The 19,961-nt window shown below is 39.4% G+C and overlaps 1 protein-coding gene across 2 annotated transcripts in view; it reads right to left on the bottom strand.

The window, feature by feature from the left end:
- KLHL2 (kelch like family member 2) overlaps window positions 1-19,961 on the bottom strand; it is a gene marked incomplete at both ends in the record, with an annotated part of 56,355 nt that overhangs the window by 18,286 nt on the left and 18,108 nt on the right. For both annotated transcript variants that reach the window (XM_079534715.1, XM_079534716.1), the window contains one exon: window positions 2,600-2,762. In XM_079534715.1, the coding sequence (XP_079390841.1) occupies window positions 2,600-2,762 (163 nt within the window). The remainder of the gene's footprint in view (window positions 1-2,599; window positions 2,763-19,961) is intronic.

Genomic DNA, 19,961 nt, shown 5'->3' with positions numbered 1-19,961 from the left:
GCCATTATTCATTTCATAAAAGCTATGAAAAGCAATAAAAATGTGTCTTTTTTTTTCCTGGAGCATTTGCAGGATGTTTCATTTTTTATTCTCTTTTTCATACTTCTCTCAAACTGAGCCCAGCAGAACACAAGGGATTAACAAAGACAAGGCAGAGAGTGCCAGGCAATGAACAAGCTCACATTCCAACCACACACAACATATTGATCTTAGGAGTAAGAATAGAGTGCACACTGCTTTAAAATCATGACAGGTCCAGTGAAGCTACAGCAGGAGTGGAGCTGACAGCTCACGGAATGGCCCAGGAGGACTCCAGGAATATGATGACCAAAATGGAAGCATATATGAGGAGGAATTTATGGAGGAATCCGACAGAAACAGTGGGGAGAGAGAGAGATGTGAAATGATAGACTGAAGTACAGGAGAGTGTGCTGAATTGGAAAATCCAAGCTTGAAAGACTGGAATATAATCTGGCTGAGAAAAAAAAAAAAAAAAAGGAGGGAGGAGGAGAGGGCAGAAGAGAGGGGACTTCAGAATAGAGAAATTAGTGAAGTGAGCTTAGTAGATGGAGAGCAGCAAGTTGAAGCAGATGTTGATTTACACCGCAACAGAAGGGAGATTCAAGGCAGAACTAGTTTTGTGGAGAGGCAAGAAACAAAGAGGAATAAATAAGACAGCAGTTGAAAGTAATGGCAGAGGAGAGTTCAAGTTTACAAAGCTCGACAAGTGGGAAAACGCTGAAATCACAGAGGGAAAGATATTTAAGTGAAAAAACTGCATTGAATTTTGCTGGCTCTAAAGTAAACTAAATGAAACATCCAGCAGGCACCAAAAGGACAGAGGAAGATCCGTGACTGTGGAACTGTTCCACTGTTCCATAGACAGTTGCATGTAAAGAGGCTCACCTGAGAATCTCTCTCAATTTCTGACAACCCATGATTTCTGAATTTGTAGTACTTTCCAAAAGAAGTTTGTCCTGTTCTTTGAACGTTCACTACTGCGTAGTACAATCTGAATATACTAATTTCCTGGTTACTAAGTTTAAACTCTATTGTAAAACAGGCTTTTTTGTTCACTGTGAAAAACCTGCATTAAAAATTAAGTAACTGTAACGTCTTCAGTCTTTACCCAACATCAAGACCCCAAGGCATTAACACACACAAAAAAGATAGCCAGATAATTGCTATTTGCACCAATTAAAGCATTAGATCTAGTCAGTGGTATGCTACAAACTTGCTGCTTTGTGCAAAGCTTACGCACGTAGCTATGTTTATGCTTTACTCATCTACATTAGGCAATCTATCTTAGTATCAAAAGCAGTCAAAGTAACGTACTAGATTGTTAATAGCTACTGATTTGGTAATAATTTCTAACAACAGAAAATGTTTTTTGAAAACAGGAAGGATTCCAGCCTTCACAGAATCATAGAAATGCAAGCCAGCAAATCACGTTGCGCACCCAGGTGTGATTTAGATCAATCTAAATCATCAGTTCATCTACTCAGTTAAAGTCTTGACCTAATCAACTCCTCTCTCACAGCCTTTGGCATAGGTCAGTCTGTGTCCTTAATGTGTTCTTGTTAGATTTCGTTGGATTCCCTCCAGCCTGTTTGCGTCTGTCAGAAAGTTCAATTCAGCATTTTCCACCTGAGGCCTCATCAGAAAAAGCAGAAAGGGAATAATTGCCCCTTGCCCTGCCATAGCGCTACTACTAGTTCACCAAAGAATCAGAATTGCTTTATTTTTACTTCTTTTAATTTGTGGCAGCAAGCAAAATAAGAACCTAATTTTGAAAATGTCAGGACTTGATGAGCCAGTGCACTCACAGATATGAAAAACGGTCTATGATGACAATGTACTTCTACCAATAAAATTTAGATTATATAAAGATTTTTCAGCCAAGAATGAGAAATAACGACAAGCGTTCTCTGAAGGCAAGTAAAAATTGGAGTAATAAAATATCTTGTTGTTTGAGCTACATGCTTAATTAGAAGATGTACCTCTATCTAGTTGGTGTCAAGACAAAAAGAATGATACTACACATACAGGAGAAAATTTGCAGTCTTGGGCTAGATGAGTAAGATTTTCAGAAGACAAATTACAAGACACAATACTGATATGGTATGTTTCTTGCCTTACTCTTTACCCTTAGTGCAGTACAGGGGCTACAGATAGCTTTCCCGTATGCTCTCCTGTTCCTACATCTTCATCCAACAGCCTTGAAAACTGTAGACAAGACTTCCCCTCTTAGCAGTTGCTCTTCTAAAACCAGAGTTTTAACTCTTTTTTTCTACATTCCTCCTCTGAGTCATGGTGCAAATAGTTTCAAGCAGCAAGCTAGATTCTTTAAGGATTAGTTCATGGACCTGATAGGCCATGAAAATACTGCCTCTCTGTATTCATTATAGCTGTGTTACAGAGCAAAGCTTCTTTCTGACATTCATACAAAATGGCAGTCTTCAGAAAATGTATCTTTGAAATATCCTGAATAAAATTCAATTACCTTTGGGCAACTGTGAGTGGTTAAATATGAAATCCATGAGCATGTATGCATCTCCATGCAAATATCAAGCTCTGCTCTGTACTAGCAGTAACTTGCCTGCATATGTGTTGGCCTTGTTCAAGAGATCCGTGCACGCATGCATGTCAGCAAAAGCACGAATTCCCAAGCAGTTGACAGGATGAAGCTGGGATTCCAAAAATTCACAGCAAGTCCTTTTCACATCCTGCAGTTGCAAGAGACCAGCTGCTGGAAGCAGCACCTGTAAGAAGGAATAGGTGGTTAATATCCCAGTTCAGTTCTGACCTTACACAAGAGAATACCAACAGCAATGAAGAAAACACAAGTCAGTCCACTAATAAAAAAATGAAGGAAAATTTCAGAACTACTGGACTGAAGAACTCAAAACCCAGTGTCACTTCACTTGTCTGCAAATTCCGTTTAAGATTCAAGATCACAAGAAACATCTCCATCCCTGAGAAATCATTCCATAGATTATAATTCTCACGCATCAAGTCTTCCCAATATTTACTCACAAGTTTCCAATGCTCCACAATTGCATCTCACCTCCAACTCTTCAACATGAGACACTGCTTTAATTTAATAGTTATCTAGATCGTGACAGAATACGTAAAACTTATTTGCCTGCTAGTTTCCATGGACATTGTCCATTTTCTTCTAGAATCAACAATAAGCATTTTTATACAATACTTTCCAGAATGGATTCAGTACAGTCTCCAAAGACAACTATGACTTGCCTTGAAAGAATAAGAGTTCCAAGAGTTCATAATTCATTAGAAATCCATACCAGTAAAAGACCAACGTAAATGAGATCTGCCTCTCCAATTTCACAAAGAAAGCCAAAAAGTAAGGAAGAATTTCAAAAACAGTTAAGCTAATTAATGTTAGCTTCCATCCTCAGTGGAAAATAAAAAGATATTAGCACAAAAGTCTCGAAACTTTTTACTTACATATAAAGAAAACATATTGTAGAGCTGCATCAATAACAAGCAAAATAACGGCTGCAGCACCCCTGTGAATTTTTACTTTTTGCAAGCAGTTGCTTGGGTAGAATTAAGAAGTCAGGCAAGAAGACAACAGGAAGAACAGGACAGCTGCAAGAGCAAAGAGATCTATGTAACTCTTTGCTCATGAAAACTGCCAAATATGCTTAACTCACTGCTCTTGGGAAGAAGTTTTAATCTTCGCAATACTGTTTGCAGAATCAAATCAGCTATTTGCCATAATACCTGTCAACATTACCTATCTAGCTTCTAAGGAGCTACTCTTATTGCTTACTGTTTGTGTTCTTTTCTTGAAACTAAAGATCACGACCCAAACAAAAACAAACAAAAAGGATTTTGTCTAATAGTCTCCTAATTGATGTTTGTTTTACATTTTTTGCTGTGCCATATAGGAAGCCTGTTTGAAAGTCATATACGAGATATTAACCCTTACCTCTGGAGCCAAATGTGTAAAACAAAGAATAGGAAGGTAAATAACAAAAAAGAAGGATCGCATCTTTTAAAAAAGGTTTGCTTCAGGTATTAATTGTTAATCAAAGAAATGAAAGAGACAAACATGTATGTGACTACAATAAGATACATAACCTACTACTAAGCAAAATAACTTAAAGCTAGCTTAAGCCTTCAGTACTGCTTGAAAGTATCAAATAATCTCACAAAATAAATGGAGGTGTGTATAACAGTTAGGAACAAGTATCGGGTAAAGTCATACAATAAGTCATACAAAAAGAAATTCAGATAAGCTTCAAGTCTGTTAATGACAATGTTAAAAATGAGGTCACTGGACTTCTTTATTAGCATATATATTAATGAAAATGTGAATTTAACTCCAGAAATGGATACTGCTTTGCTGGAACTACAGTATGATTGGTTACAACAGTGAGTGAATAAACAGGGAGGTTGGTGGCCCTGCATGTGGCAGGGGGTTGGAGCTTGATGATCCTTGAGGTCCCTTCCAACCATGGCCATTCTGTGATTCTGTGGATAATTCATTTGATAATGAATTCTAGGATAAAATACCATCATATCATTATATGCCAAAACTCAGGGCAAGAAATCTGTAAGTATTTATTTACAAAAGTTATTTCAATAAAACCAACGTTTCACACCAGCTTACAAATTCAGTAATTCGGACAGTCCTAGATAAATTGAAGTGGGTTAACTGGCACAATTGAGTAAATTACTCATAGAATGGCTTAGGTTGGAAGGGACCTCAAGGATCAACCACCTCCACATTTAATACTACACCAGGCTACCCAGGGCCCCATCCAACATGGCTTTGAACACCTCCAGGGAGACTACAAACTCTGGATAGCTCCAAGAACTATTTCTAACGTAAGAGGATTTAGCAGAAAAGTGTGTAGAATTATCATCATCATCAAAACAGTAAAAGAAATGAAAAGATGAAATTTGAGAATATTCTGCAGGGGAAAATTTAATATCTGTATTTACAAACAGACTTGTAGTACTTGCTCATATATGTAAACAGCAAATAAATGTTACAAAAACTAGAAGCTGTCTTCATTATATGAAATTTAAGTGAGGTCCTAAATCATGGTAAACTGGGTTGGTAAAAATAAAGATATTAATACATCCCTGTTATTAAGCAAACGCTCATTTAAATCTAAATACACAAATGTGTATTCTGCTAAGTAAAAAGGAAAAGACAGGCAAAATGCATCACATTTATCCCACTGAAGGTATAAATTGCACTTTAGCTACTAGGCATCAAGAGCAACGAAAACATCCAGGTATCCCCACTGGTACCTACTGAACTCAGCCTGAGAGCTACAACTACCTGCATTTGAGATAGTTCTATCACAGGCAGGCTCACTCTGTTTAAACCAGGAACAAAATTACATGTTGGGGGGGGAGAGGGAGAAGGGGGAAGAAAACAAAACAGCAAACAATGATGCTCTTCTTCAAATTAAAATTGCAGTTTGGATTAAGCTAAAACTGCGGCTGTCTGTGAAGAGGTAGGTTACAGTTCAGATTAATTTCCAAAAATAGTCAGTAGGGGGTACCCCTAACTTTCCTCTAACAGACAAAAATAGCTTAGTATGCATACTGTTTTGTACACGTAGGGATACAAAGGGAGAAAAAAATCATTTCCAACCGTATATTCAAAGAAAAAAAATATCCTCATTGTGGTAGCTGTTGTTTTTGCAATGAGAGATACTGAACAGATTGCTTCAGAAGGCAACTAAGAAATAATGTGCTTTCGTCTTTGCATCAAAGTAATGGTGATGAATTTTGGAATCACTGCTAGATTTGATAGAGCACATTATCTAACCCTTACAAGTTGTAACAGGTTGCCCAAGGAGGCTGTGGATGCCCCATCCCTGGAGGCATTGAAGGCCAGGCTGGATGTGGCTCTGGGCAGCCTGGTCTGGTGTCTGGCGACCCTGCACATAGCAGGGGGTTGGAACTGGATGAGCATTGTGGTCCTTTTCAACCCTGCTATTGAGGCAGTTGCCCTCTCTTGCAATCCCTTCAGACACAGGCCAGAAGTATGATGCAGTGTTCTGTCATTGCCTGCAGCTCTTCTCCCTCTTCTTTTTTCCAGCTCACCATCGTACAGCTGGGCAATCTTAGTTCATGTTGCCAAAGCACACATCTGTTCAGCTCTGAGATGAGGAGCAGCTCAGACAGGCAGGTTCCCATCCAGTTCACCAGTCTCAAAGAGATACAGCGTGGCATGAATGAGTAACCAACAAACCTCTGCAATGGAAAAAGGCTCAGAGGAGATGGGCGAGGGTGATGACCTCATGGAAGAATGCAAGGCACAACCATTCTGTAGTGTTAAGCTAACTGAACTTATCACAATACCAGCAAGAGTAACCTTTCAGATATACAGCTGTACCAGTAGGTTCAAGCTGTTTGAACAGACTTCCCTGAGATAATTAGCAGAGCAGTGCCTTTGCAGACAGCCAGAGCAGCAGGGCAGTAGAGAAATGTATGTAGCTCAGTCCAAAAAAAAAAAAAAAAAAGAAAAGAAAAGCATAAAATCTGAACAGCCAACAAAAAGAACCTCTGGAGAGAATAATAGACTTGAACTGGCTTTAACTCTCATATTCCTTCCTGGTGACATGGGATGTCCATCATGCTGTGGATGAGCACGTGGAGACTCAGTGATGGGAATCACATTTTATGGTGATTTAAGCATGCACTGCAATTGCAACACTGTGCTTGTGCTGTGATTTCAGTATACTGCTGTCTCCTAAATCCAAACACAGAACTAAGCAGCACCAAGTATCTTTGTATCAATAAACCTGACATTAAATGTTAAACCCTCCTCATATGGACTATCGAAAGCAACACAGTCAGTACTGAACTAGCAGCATTCTACAACATTGTGAAGACACAACAGACGAGGGAGTTCATCATATCTGAAAAGCTTCACATTATTTCCACTTGAAGATATTCAGCGCTGTATTTCACTCCACGCAGCCCCTCACTCCAACCAAGGTCACAAACACAAGTTGGCACCACTTCACACAACACAAGCACAGTGAATTCTGCCCAGCCGTGAAAGAGGTGAGGGCCAGAGCACGACCTTGCTCACTGCTGTCTGCAGCTATCTGATGGGAGGACAGGGTCAGACTGCTCTTGAAGCTGCACAGCAACAGGACAAGAAATAACACGCAGCTGAGAATGGAGGAAAATCTGTCTGGAAAAAAAAAAAAAGAGACTTGGGTTGTGTCTGTTGCTTAGACTTCATTTTTTTTTGAACCATCAGGGTGGTTACATGCTAGAACAAGTCACACCAGCAAGATGCATCACCTCCATCCTCAGAGATGCTCAAAATCCAGTGCACAAATCCTCCTGCAACTTGCCTCGACTGCACCTGCTGTTTAAAAAAGTTCAATGCAAAGTAAAATTTGAATTGATCTAAGTTTTCTGCCTGAGGATTTTAAACCATTTGATACAGCAACTGAGCTTTGTTTCAACTCGTGCTATTATCCTTTGTTTTCATCCTCTTCATCTTTGGACTACTGGATTTCCTGACAACTTGTATCACCTGCAGTATGAAAACGCTTAAGTCAGTATTTCTATCTCACCATTTTTAGTTTCCTTGGAGATTCTTGAAAATTTAATCAATTTTTGCCTAAATCCAGATTGATACACACCACCAACGATGTATCTGCACACAAGGAAAGGTTTTGAGGAAAACCTTTTGCAGACAGAAGATCACATTGCATGGAAAAAGAATTACTCAGAACACAGCTTCGTGCGTGAATAAGCCAATGAAAACCAAAGCAGACTATGCCAAGAGAAATGAATAGTGTGCTGTCTAAAATAGAAAAGTGACACTATTTTTAAACCACATGCAAGGGAAAAACGTATCAGTAACATGAGGAAAGAACCTAACCTAGTAAAGCAGGTATGGGAGGAAACCAAACAGTGCGACATAAAAGCACCCAAGACATCAAGTTACATCCTTGCTCACTGCAGATGCTCCAAACTTCAAGTTTTGATATTAAAATTAAATCAATTTCAGAGAGCAGCAGCTATGTTAAGACAAGTCATTAAACCTTGAGGAAATACATTAATATGTAACCTCTATTTAAATAATTATCTCAAGGTAACCCTTAACTTGCTGTTTATATTGCTACGGCACAAGGAAGAAAGAAATGAACAGAGTGGTCTAAAAAACACTCAAATACAATTTATTTTTTTTTTTTAAATAAATGTGCTATAATTACAACTGCTTTGTAACTAAAGATCAGCCTTAATTCTAACAAAATAACTGCGTTGCTCTGAAATTATGCTGTTTGAGTACACATATAAAACCACTGAAACAGATACAAACACTTTAACACTTGCATCTATGGGAAAAAAGATAGCATTTTGACAAATTCCACTTCACCAGCACTTTTACAAGGACAAGATGTGCAAGCTGAGCATACTGTTCCAATGTGAAATACACTGTAATAAGATGCTGTACTGGATTTCACAGTGTGCAAGAGCTACCAGATTAGAACATGATACCACACGTCTTCATGAAATGCAGCTTTTGGCTTTCTTCACAGTCCTTGATTTTATAGGCTATTGCATGCTGTTACAATGCCCCGTGAAATTATAAACACAGGTGTGGGTGGCAGTTCTACAGCATCACAGGAAGGAATCAAAAGAACTACAAGAGATACAGTCCTGTTCCTTTCCATTCCCTTAGTACTAGCTACACATTGGTAAAGTACTTTCAGTTGAGAATAGGCAAACAACCACACTAACACAGTATTCTGAGTATATGAGAGATGATCTGTAAAAATACTAAGGAGATCCCAACCAATAAAGTGGTGTCAGATTAAGAAACTATACAAGGCAGAAGTAACTGGTTTACACGCTTGCTTTTCAACTAGAGTCACAATCTCTAAGAATCCACAAGAACTACAATCACATGCAGTTTAGTGGAAGGAACTGATCTGCTCAAAAAACTGGCTTTAGAAGAGATACCACATTAGATCAGCCTGAATGAAAGTTCTGGGAGGGATTCGAAAGGAAGCCTATGTATGGGTTGCAAAGAGTGGAAATAGTTCACAAGGCAGACACAGTAACAGAAGGCTCACTTGAATCAAATAAAGCACCATCATTAGCAGTACCTGTCTGGCCTCCAATGGAGAATTGTGTTCTCTTGTTGAGCATGAGGATTTTCATACATCTTCTCTGTCAGAACTGTGCCCTAACCACCATCAAACAGCGTATCTTCAACTTACCCAACTCTGATGGTTATTTTTGTTAACAACGAGCTTTCACATCCTCAGCTTGTGTTAAAGTTTCTCAAAATAGAATAGCAAATTATTTCACCTCAAGTGAAACATTCCTGAACCTACAATATTTTTAGTTAGAATTTTAGATTTTTCTTACAGTGAGAAAAATACCACGCGTTTTGATTCAATACAAACACGACTGAAGTTTGGTCATTGAATGTAAGCATATGCACAGCAAGTGATGTAAAACAGCAGCTCAACAACTCATCATACTGTAATTCAGAGCTTAAAAGATGATACAGCTGCATAAAGACATCGGTATGTTTTCTTAGGGACAGGAAAGCTTAACTGAGACTGACTGCAGTCTAAACAAAGCCAGTTGCTGCTGATACTTGGCCATTCAAAAACAGTGTATTTTCTAATCGTGGGAGCTGAAGTATTAAGTCAGTCAAATTAAACACAGAAGTTTCCTGCTGAATGATTTAAAAAGCCGAAGAAGGTAAGTAGGCAGGATAGCATAACTTACTCCATGTAATGTACGTAGTCTGTGTAGTCTAACATCTTCCTGCAAAGCTGACCCACAAAGAAACACTGCATCAGCTGATGCTTTTAGGTGATGTGCTTAATCTATAGGATGTAACCATAACATCTCACACCTCCAGAGTCAGACCCCACTGACAAATACACTGAGCCTGGTTATAAAGAAAGATCACCACAACATTTTAAAAATATTCCCTAGTTACAGACATATATTCATTCTACATGACAGACTGACTGACTTGTAACAAACTAGGATTTTTTTCCTAATATAACTGAGTATTTCCTGGCAGCCTTGAAAGAGAAGAACTGCAACACCATTTCCAAACCATAAAGCCTGTGCTGAAAATAAACAGCAATGCAACAGAGGAAGTAGATTATGAGCCTCTGCCATCTCTGTCATCCCAATCTCTGCTTCAGAAGATGTATCCATACCACCAATTTCTCTATTAATAGAAGACTAGGGAACTAAGAACAACAGAAAAAGCATGAAGAAGAAATATTTTGTTGGTGGTTCTTAAGCCCAGAATAAAAACTGAGACAAGATGAACAACTAGTGTGCAATAAAAGGCTCTTCAGTAGACTCCAAGTAATTGATTACAATCAGCTTTTAGCATAACAGTATGTTTTATATATCAGATCATATTATTTATATCCTCTCAGAAATGTCACAGGGGTCTACCTCCTAAAAAAAGGGAGTGTTTCAATGACAAAAACTCATTATCATTTTAATCTGGTTTTTGTACCTGTAAGATTCAGGTATACAGGAACTGAATTCTCAAAGCAGATGGGATCCCTTGTCTTCCAATTGAAAAAAAAAAACAAAAATAAAAAATCCAAGTAAAAAAAAAGCACAACCAATACTCCAGGTTCTTATTCACTAATGTCTAGTTGAAGGGCAAGCACATGTTAGAGAGGGAAAATGAAAGCACTGGGGTTTAACAACCAGAAAACTTCTGATCTTAGTCCTGACTGCTACCAACTTAGCTGGTTTGTTTGCCATTCCCCCCCTGCACCTCCTTTTGGGCCACACCAAACTTGCAGCTTGTCATAACTCCTATCATAACAGAATCCCAATCCTATCTGTCCATAAAACAGACTTAAAAATATTTTCCAGGCTAACCTAAAACTTTACAGTTCTGCAGCTCAACATATGTTCAAAACGGATAAAATCTCTGTCTAAAGAAGGAAAAGCAAGGCATCTCTCCCAACTCAACTGCTGGGAAAAAAAGAAAAATATATTTATATATCTATGCTTCCTTTCTGCACACTCTTCTATTTGCATGTTCTTCCCACCCTACTTTTTAAGACATTTTTAGAATGCTAACATCCTAACAGAAGCTGGGCACTTACAATGCGTTCTGAGACAAACCTTGCTTCATGTTAATACTGAAAATATGGGGATAATTATATTAGACCAAAACGACAGTCTTTTCATCTCCAGTCATCTAGGAACATCCATCAGACAAAGATGCATGAGATCCCATAGTCTGCAGCAAATCAGCCCTTAAAACTACTTTTATCTACCTCTTCTGGAACCAGTCAGGGAATTCACCCACCGTTTCAGCTGTACAGGAAGCAAGTTTAGCAGCCATCTCAAGAAGGAATCTGTTAAAGTCCTCCTTCCTTCACTGATGTAACTTGGTACTGACTGGGCTGATGCTTCAGAGCACTGGCAACATTCCCCATCCCTTCCCTGTCTCCCTTTCCAAGGACAAAAAAAGAAGAGGAAGCCAAGGAGAAAGGAAAGTAAAATAGGTGAACTTAATTCAGAAATGAAGCAGCCGTGCTCTACTTAACTCAGGATGTAAACCTTACTGGGTAAGGAGGCCTGTTGTGGAACACTGTCCGTTCAATGGTAACTCAAGATCACATTCTGCATCCCAAGCAGCTCCTCATATGCAGCAACAGACTCCATCCATTCCCAGTCACATGTTCAGGCATGCACACGGGTGTTTTTGTGCACTCTTCTCTCTGTGTATCTTAAGGAACTCATTATCTTTCAGCATAAACACATAGATCAATCTGAATGTAATACATCTTCCTTATTTCCACGGAAACTCAGCTACAAAACTAAAATAACACTACTTGATGGAGCACATTCTTAGCTACAAAGCAGCTTTTTTCAACAGAGCCACTACGATTAGCTAGGCATTTTCACCAGCCACAAACAAGAGCACGCATTCTTTTGATGTGGTAGGCCAACATAATAAGACAGGAGGCATTACCTGTGGTGCAGTCCTCATAAATAACTCATTCTTTTACCCCCGCTTACCCTTTTTAATGGTATTTGGAACAAATACGGTATTAGAGAAAAAACACCAAGTTGTCCTCTAGTTATTTCACAGTCAGTCTTAAAAAAAAAAAGGCCTGAATTATCCGCCTTCCTTAAATGACAGCTTTTCTATGCTTTTAACAGCTTTAAATCATTCCCAGAATGTACTCTTCCTGTCATATCCTTCCAGGTGGGAACGATGATTTATATAATGACATACACAAGCTACAACATCGCTTTGTGCACTCCTTTTCTAAAATCACTATTTCACAAACAACAGAAGTTTTTTCTAAAGTGACTCCAGTATTATTATTGCACTCAAAGGAAAAGTTGTTGAAGTAGAACACAGCAATGCATTGGAGTATTTCAAATTTATCTATTCATATAGACATATAACACATATATGCACTGTAGGTCCCAACATTTAATCCAGCCTGCCATCGTGCTCGCCCAACATATTGTTTAGCTAGAAAGCAGTGAAATTTCCTATTTTCATCTGTTCTTGACAAAGACTTAAGCCAGTTTATCATCTACATCTTTTTCTACTTTTTCTAAATAATGATGAAAATCTATCCTTTATATTATTACAACTATTTTGTTACAGTGGAAACCAGCGCTGTCCTGCACAATATACCGGTCACCAAACTGGAGAAAAATGGATTTGATGGATTGACCTTAAAGCAACCTTCCAGTACCTGAAGGGGCCTACAGGAAAGCTGAGAAGGGACTTTTTAGAAGGGCAGGTAGCGACAGGACGAGGGGAAATGGCTTTAGACTGGAAAAGGAAATATAAACTAGATATTAGGAAGAAATTCTTTACTGTGAGGGTGCTGAGACACTGGAACAGGTTGCCCAGAGAAGTTGTGGATGCCCCCTCCCTGAAGGCATTCAAAGCCAGGCTGGATGGGCTGTGAGCAACCTGGTGTACGGGAGGTGTCCCTGCCTATAGCAGGGGGTTGGAATTAGGTGATCTGAAAGGGCCCTTCCAACCCAAACCATCCTTATGATTCTATTTATTCCTATTTCCTCCTGAGCTCCCTAGGGATTTTTGATCTATTTATTGCTCATCACATGAGCAGTTTAAGAGGGACTACAACTAACTTGACTTTCAAAAGCCTTTGATACAGTTATTTCTGGACCTTTCAAAGAACTATAGGAGAGTTTTAGGAGCAGTGCACGACTCAGAATTGTAATACATACACAGTTTGAAATTCACTCATACTACCTGACACTAACAAAAAAAACCCCAAAAAAACCACAAACCACCTCGTAGTTTCTTTAATACTCAGGATCACAAGTAGCACTGTATTTATTTACCAGAATCAGAACTGAAGCTGGAGTAAACAGCCAGCTAGAGAACATAACACTTCTGTACCATCTCAGCCACTTCATTGTAAAAATTTCTTCTTAAGGGTATGCAAGAATTACTTTTAGGTATGTTTATAAAATCCTTTATGCTCTACTGATCTAATGTCCTTATTTATTTGCTCCAGTAACTCATCTTTTGACCTCCCTTACTGTCCTTGATCTGTAAGAGCATGCACCTTGCAAAGTACTTCAGTATAAATGGGACTTAATTAGTTCTTGGCACCTTGCTCATGCATGGCTCTGGCAACCCACACGTTCTCTAAATCACTCATTAAAGAAACAATATGCAGGAAATGAACAGCTGTTATATTTAGAGCTGCAATGCTGAGTAAAAGTGTTTTATTCTTTCTATCATTTAAATTAAACATGCCTGTTTAAATCCTGCAGTGACTTCCCATTCACCTCCTACAGCAATCAGAATCACATGTTTATCAAAAAGAGGAGCACAGATTAGTATCTCTTCTATAATATATTCCTGTCTCAACCCCACTTCTATCTCACCCCATCACCTCCTCCACGAGTTTCTGATTCATTCCTTGAATCTTACTTAGACCATTCTGGTGAAGTCAAGCTTCAAGCCTCATCATATTCTCTACCCAGAATTTTCTGTTCCAAATAAGTAGAACCAACTGTTTTGCACCCAGCCCTCAAAACACCTTCTGAAGTAACAAGGAATTTGAGATATGGAAAATCTGCGATGCAGTCCGTAACGGTTTAGTCTCTCTCTGGAAGAAATTCTAGGTTCTCTGCCTCCCCCCAACAGAGGCATTTGATAGTCCAAGATTCTTTTACGACCCTAGAAAATTTTAATTCAAGTCTCATGCCTTATGATCCAAATGGAAGATACATCTTCATTTCTCACACTGTGTTTCAGTCCTGTTTTCCCTGACTTACTTCTCTTCAGCAGCTGCAAACTGTGATAAGACAACTCAAAAATCCATTCAGCTTTCTTTTCACTCTTCCAAGGCTCAAGCCCTTCTGCCTACCTGGTTTGGCTGGAAAACACCGGTCAAACATGAATCAGATGGAAGTGTGAACAGCAGGTTGAGGGAGGCGATTCTGCCCCTCTGCTCTGCTCTCATGGGAGCCCACCTATAGCAATGCACCCAGTTTTAGGGCCTTCAACACAAGAGGACACGGAGCTGTTGGAGCAGGTCCAGAGGAGGGCCATGAAGATGATCAGAGGGTTGGAACACCTCTGCTATGGGGACAGGCTGAGAGAGCTAAGGGTCTTCAGTCTGGAGAAGAAAAGGCTCCAGAGGGACCTCACAGAGGCTTGCCAGTACCTGAAGGGCCTACAGGAAAGCTGGGGAGAGACTTTTTACATGGGCAGATAGCAACAGGATGAGCGGAAACGGCTTTAAACTGGAAGAGGGTAGATTTAGACTAGATATTAGGAGGAAAATATTTAATGTGAGGGTGCTGAGACACTGGAACAGGTTGCCCAGAGAAGTTGTGGATGCCCCCTCCCTGAAGGCATTCAAAGCCAGGCTGGATGGGGCTGTGAGCAACCTGGTCTAGCGGGAGGCGTCCCTGCCTATAGCAGGGGTCATCTTAAAGGGCCCTTCCCATCCAAACCATTCTATGACTCCATAAAGTGTCACTTAGAGAACAGAGAAACAGCAGGAAGGTATCTAGAGGAAAAAAGAAGTCAGGAAGCAACATTTGCCATATCTGCGTAACAATTGCTTTTCCTAGTTTCTCATACTCCTATCATTTATTTCTGTCTTAACCAAAGCTAAAGCTGGCCAGACGGAGCAGTTGCCCATCTGCAAATTTCTTTTGCTCCCTAGTTCCTGGAACTTCACCCTGCCACCCTTAACTAATGAAGCAAACAGGAGACACTAAAATACATAGATATGTCTGAAAGTAATACCGCTTATTTATTGCCATGGAAACAACATACAAAGAGCATAAGCTATTTGATAGAGCAAATTCTCAGCTACAAAACATTTTTCATCACAGTCGCTATCAATAGCTATGCACGTTCACCAGAGATGAACAAGAACCTGCATACTGCTCTCATCAAAATCTGCACCGGCAGAGGTGACCCACTGTCATGGTCGGCGCTAATTAAAAGCATCACCCACTGCCTCACTGTGCTCACATCCACTATTTTGTCTCCATCAACGTTCAGTAAGCACTGATGAATGTCAATGGGTGCCACTTCTCCTGCATGGAGGAATTCTATTCCACCAGGCTGTTTATGCTTGCATGAGCACTGGTTGCCCCGACACGTGCCTACACGTTCTATGTGTTTGTGTACGTACCTACTGGAATTACATAATCTTGCTACTGGCTGGGCCTCAGGGACACAGAGCTGCAGCTGCCTTGAGTATCACGACACTGCATTTGCAGGCCCCAAAGTACACAGCACACTTCTACTAAGAAGAATACTTACTTCACCAAGTAAGAAAATGAAATGTCTTCGTCAGGGGTATTTAGTAGCCACATAAGCATGGAATATACTTTCAGCCAAACCAAACACTCCAGTTTTGCAGTGTTAGGAAAGAGAAGCACAGAAAAGACAGTGACAACATATAAACCACATCTATTTCGCATCACATAACAAATGAACATTGCGCGTGAGAAGCGAGGTTTCTATTTTGCATATACATAACAGCCAGTGCCATAGAAGACATACCATGGGGGAAAAAATGTACTAAAAAATACACAGTATTCAGTATACATTTAAAAAACTAACAGAACAAAATATTAAGGCTCCCTAAAAAAAGCTCTTTGCTCAGTATTTTAGTCAGCACAAGACCACAGCTCTTTTATGCAAAGCTTACTCATTCAACGCACAATTTAATGAAGCTTGTATTGGTAATAAAATACAGACGTAGAAAGATCACCTTTCCCTTTTCCCTTCACTCCTACATGCACTTTCCTGACATACCATCACGTATAAGCAGATGAAGAACGCACCGTAGGATTTTTTTCACTGGAAAAATTAGATCAATTACTGTCGCCTGACACATCTGATAACGCATACAGATTCAACTAGCACGCCACTGGCTCGGTCCTCCAGCTAAGGCACAGACTTGTTTCACCCTCACATTATTAAAATCCTCAAAGCCACTGTCACAGACCAAAAAAAAAAAAAGGGGGGAGGTCAAAAAAGGCAACCAGATGGTTGCATCAGGCACAGCATACAAAACACAGATAAGTGGTACTCCACTAGTACTCTACATGTGTTTTCAACACATGACCAAGACATTCAAAGAAACATTAATGATTGTTTAGTCCAACATTAAATTATTGGCCATTAAAACTTAATGTTTCTATTCAAAGGTTTTGTAATGAAACTCACGTGTGCTTGGATTTAAACACCTCTCTGCAGTGTCAGCAATCTCTTAATGTTAATAGTACTTTCTGTGGCATTAAAAAATAACAGTGAAAGTTTGGATTACCATATAGACAGTGGTTTCAACCTTCATCAGGGTTAACTGATTTTATAGTTCAGTTTTAATCATGAAGCCAGTAATTTAATAAAACATTTTAATGTGACAGACTTGAGCTACCATTTCATAAGCCGCAAGAATTTCCAGAGTTTAGTAGCAATGCCATTGCAGCCATGATAGAGTTCAGCAGAAAGACCAAAATCTTGTTTAATTTTACAGCTCTAGAAGATGATCCTATAAAGGAATTTCATCTCCTCCTAAAGCTTTAATAATACCTGTGTTAAGGAAATAAAATCACCAGCCATTGATAGCTGCTGAAACTCAATAGCTCTATTATATAGAATGTTTTAAAAGAAAAACATTTTCAGGAATTAGTGCAATTGCCTGAAATTAGGGGGAAAAAAAATCATTTATGGACACAAAGCTCAAGGTCTCCATGACAGCAGTGTAAAAAATAACAGGAAGCTGAAACATGATGAGGAACGGCATAAAAATATGGTTTCTAGGTTTCAAGATCAAACCACGTCCAGCAAAAACCCACTGGTGGAGGCTATGGAACACGAGGGAGGTGAACATTAGGACAAGCTCTCTAACTTCTCCAGAACTAAGCAGAATATCCATCCTCACATCCAGGTTCAATAGATAGCACCTTACTATTCTTATAAAGCACTGTGGGGTGTGGGGTTTTGCAGAAATTAGCACACAAGAGATTGTTGATGAAATAATAGAGACGTAATATCAATTGAAAAGTTGAAAGAATCAGCCCAGATATCCTTACTGTTTCTTCTTAACATCTTAACGTGTCATTAAGTCAAAGAATATCCTGAGTTGGAAGAGACCCACATGGATCACCAAGTCCAAGTCCTGGACCTTCAACTTTCCCCTTCCTTTGTTCCAAAAAGGTTCTACCAAGGGCGAGCCCTGAGAACTTCATGAAAAGAGCAAGCAGGAAAGTTGGAGAGTCTGCATTCTAGGACATGCCACAGTCTTAAAACACCTTGGTGTTATTATGACAGAGGAGAAATGTTTTCTCTTGACATTCCTGAATTCAAGTAAATACACAGCGGTAATTACACATTTCTGACAACAGCTTTTCATCTTAAGAAGTAATGCAATTAACAACTCGGTTTAGTCTTTCAGAGCATAAACTGCTTCGGTCTGATGAGATACAATGTACCTGTACCTCATTCCTAAAAGTCATGTTGTGACAAATTATCTGCTACCTACAGGAATGCACAGACTTAATAAAAGAATTTATGTGTTATGGTTTAATACCGATAGCTCTTCATATGGCAGCTAAAAACAAATCCCAGATAAATTCTTGCCGCAGGAGCAGGTACTGCAAGTAATTGCAGCATGCAGGATGATTATCACATCCTTAACAGGTCAAACGTTGAAACAAGATGTCATCTTGTTTCACAAGATTTCAAGATGCCCATCTGAGGCATCACAACACAGAGACTGTTTCTGTTTGAGTGGTGCTGAGAAGTCACTCAGGATGACAGTTTAACATTTCATGTTATTTAGCCTTATATGGAAAGAAAAACCATTTTGAGAAACAGCCTCAATTGTCATCAGCCAAATCTGTTCAAAATGTTAAGCTTGTAGTACATTCAATATCAGTTCAGAAAAACAGAACTATATGAACAGCTTGAAAGATAGTTGTACAGTTTTAATGAACATTTGGCCTAACAGTTTGTCAAGAAAAACATGGGTTGCACCAGGCTACTTAGCTGAGAGTTAATGGCAAATGAGATTTAGCTCAAGAAATACAGGCTCACAGATTTCAGCTCAAAAGATGCTGTCAAAATCCTTACTGACTTCACATTGAAGTTAGAGCTATTTTTATGATTAAAAACTAAAAATCTACTGCAAACTATTGACAAGGAAACCAGTACAACACTGTTCCACCCTCTTTTCATTGTTTTGGGCCAGCATAAGAAACAGCTCACAGTGAACACATTCACTGCATAAAACTTTCTTTGGAAGGAAAAAAAAACATTCAATAGTGATAGCATTTTCTGACCTAACCTGTAACTTCATTTTTCTCGACAACCATGCCAAATTTAACAGGAAGTCTCCTAACAAAAGCCCTCTGGCCCAGAATGAAGATGCTTACACAGCCCAGGATTACATTTCCCAACAGCTGCAGCTAAACAGTGAGAGTAAAAGGCTGTGAGCTCGGCCATGCTCTGCTCTTCATACAAGTCAAGCAAGTGGTCGTGTATTTCTGGAGAGACTCTGAAAGCTAAATCAAGACAAAAAGGTTCTAAGGAGCGGCTGTCCTGCTGCTCTGGGGACACGTAAAGAGAGCTATTATGAAGAACTGTGGGGAAAACCAGCCCTGGCTTAAAAGATATATTTAACAACTCAAAACTTGTATTCAATTGATGAACATCGTAGCAAGGAATTAAATGAGAAGTGCAAGCGAAGTCTGAAGAGCAGACTGGCTTGGGTTGAAAGGAACATTAAAGATCATCTCGTTTCAACCTCCCTGCCGCAGGGCAAGGTAGCCAAGAGCAATTTCAAAATACTGTCACCAAGCAATTGTGGTCAGTGAATAGAAGCAAAACAGCGTAAACAAAAACCCTTTGTCATACCAATAACCAGCCTGCAAACTTAACGGATGTCAAATTTAACCTGTGGTACAGCATACCGGTCCTAATAGGTTACAGGGATCTGCTTTTAGCCAATAACACTGCTACTGCTATCCATATTGTCTCAACACTTGCACTGTCTAGTGTATGACATCCTATTTGGAAACTATTCTGACATTACAGTTAATTCAAGATAATTTTATCTCCAGAGGCACTGCATTTCACCAGAGTACATAACAGGGTAGGTGTTGAGCCTGTGCTGATTATCTCTTGGTCATGATGTATTGATAATGAGAAATAGGGATGTAATAGTGAAATAGGGCCTACATTCAGCCTACCTAGCTCTACTTTTTCCAGTGTAGTGCTTTTATTTCAGCTGTTTTCCTTTCCCTGATAATCAAAAGCTCCTCAAAGAAGAGGTGGCTGGAGAAGCACATCTGCAAATGCATCAAGATCAAACTCATTCCCTCCTTGTAGTTCTCAGGTTCCTACATCAAGCGTAGCACCTCTTTCCCAGGCATATCTATAATTGGTTCTCTAGTGG

This window comes from Tetrao urogallus, assembly GCF_951394365.1.
Source record: "Tetrao urogallus genome assembly, chromosome: 4".
Classification (NCBI taxonomy): domain Eukaryota; kingdom Metazoa; phylum Chordata; class Aves; order Galliformes; family Phasianidae; genus Tetrao; species Tetrao urogallus.
Note: the sequence above shows the minus strand (reverse complement) of the source record. Positions and strands in the feature narration are given on the sequence as shown.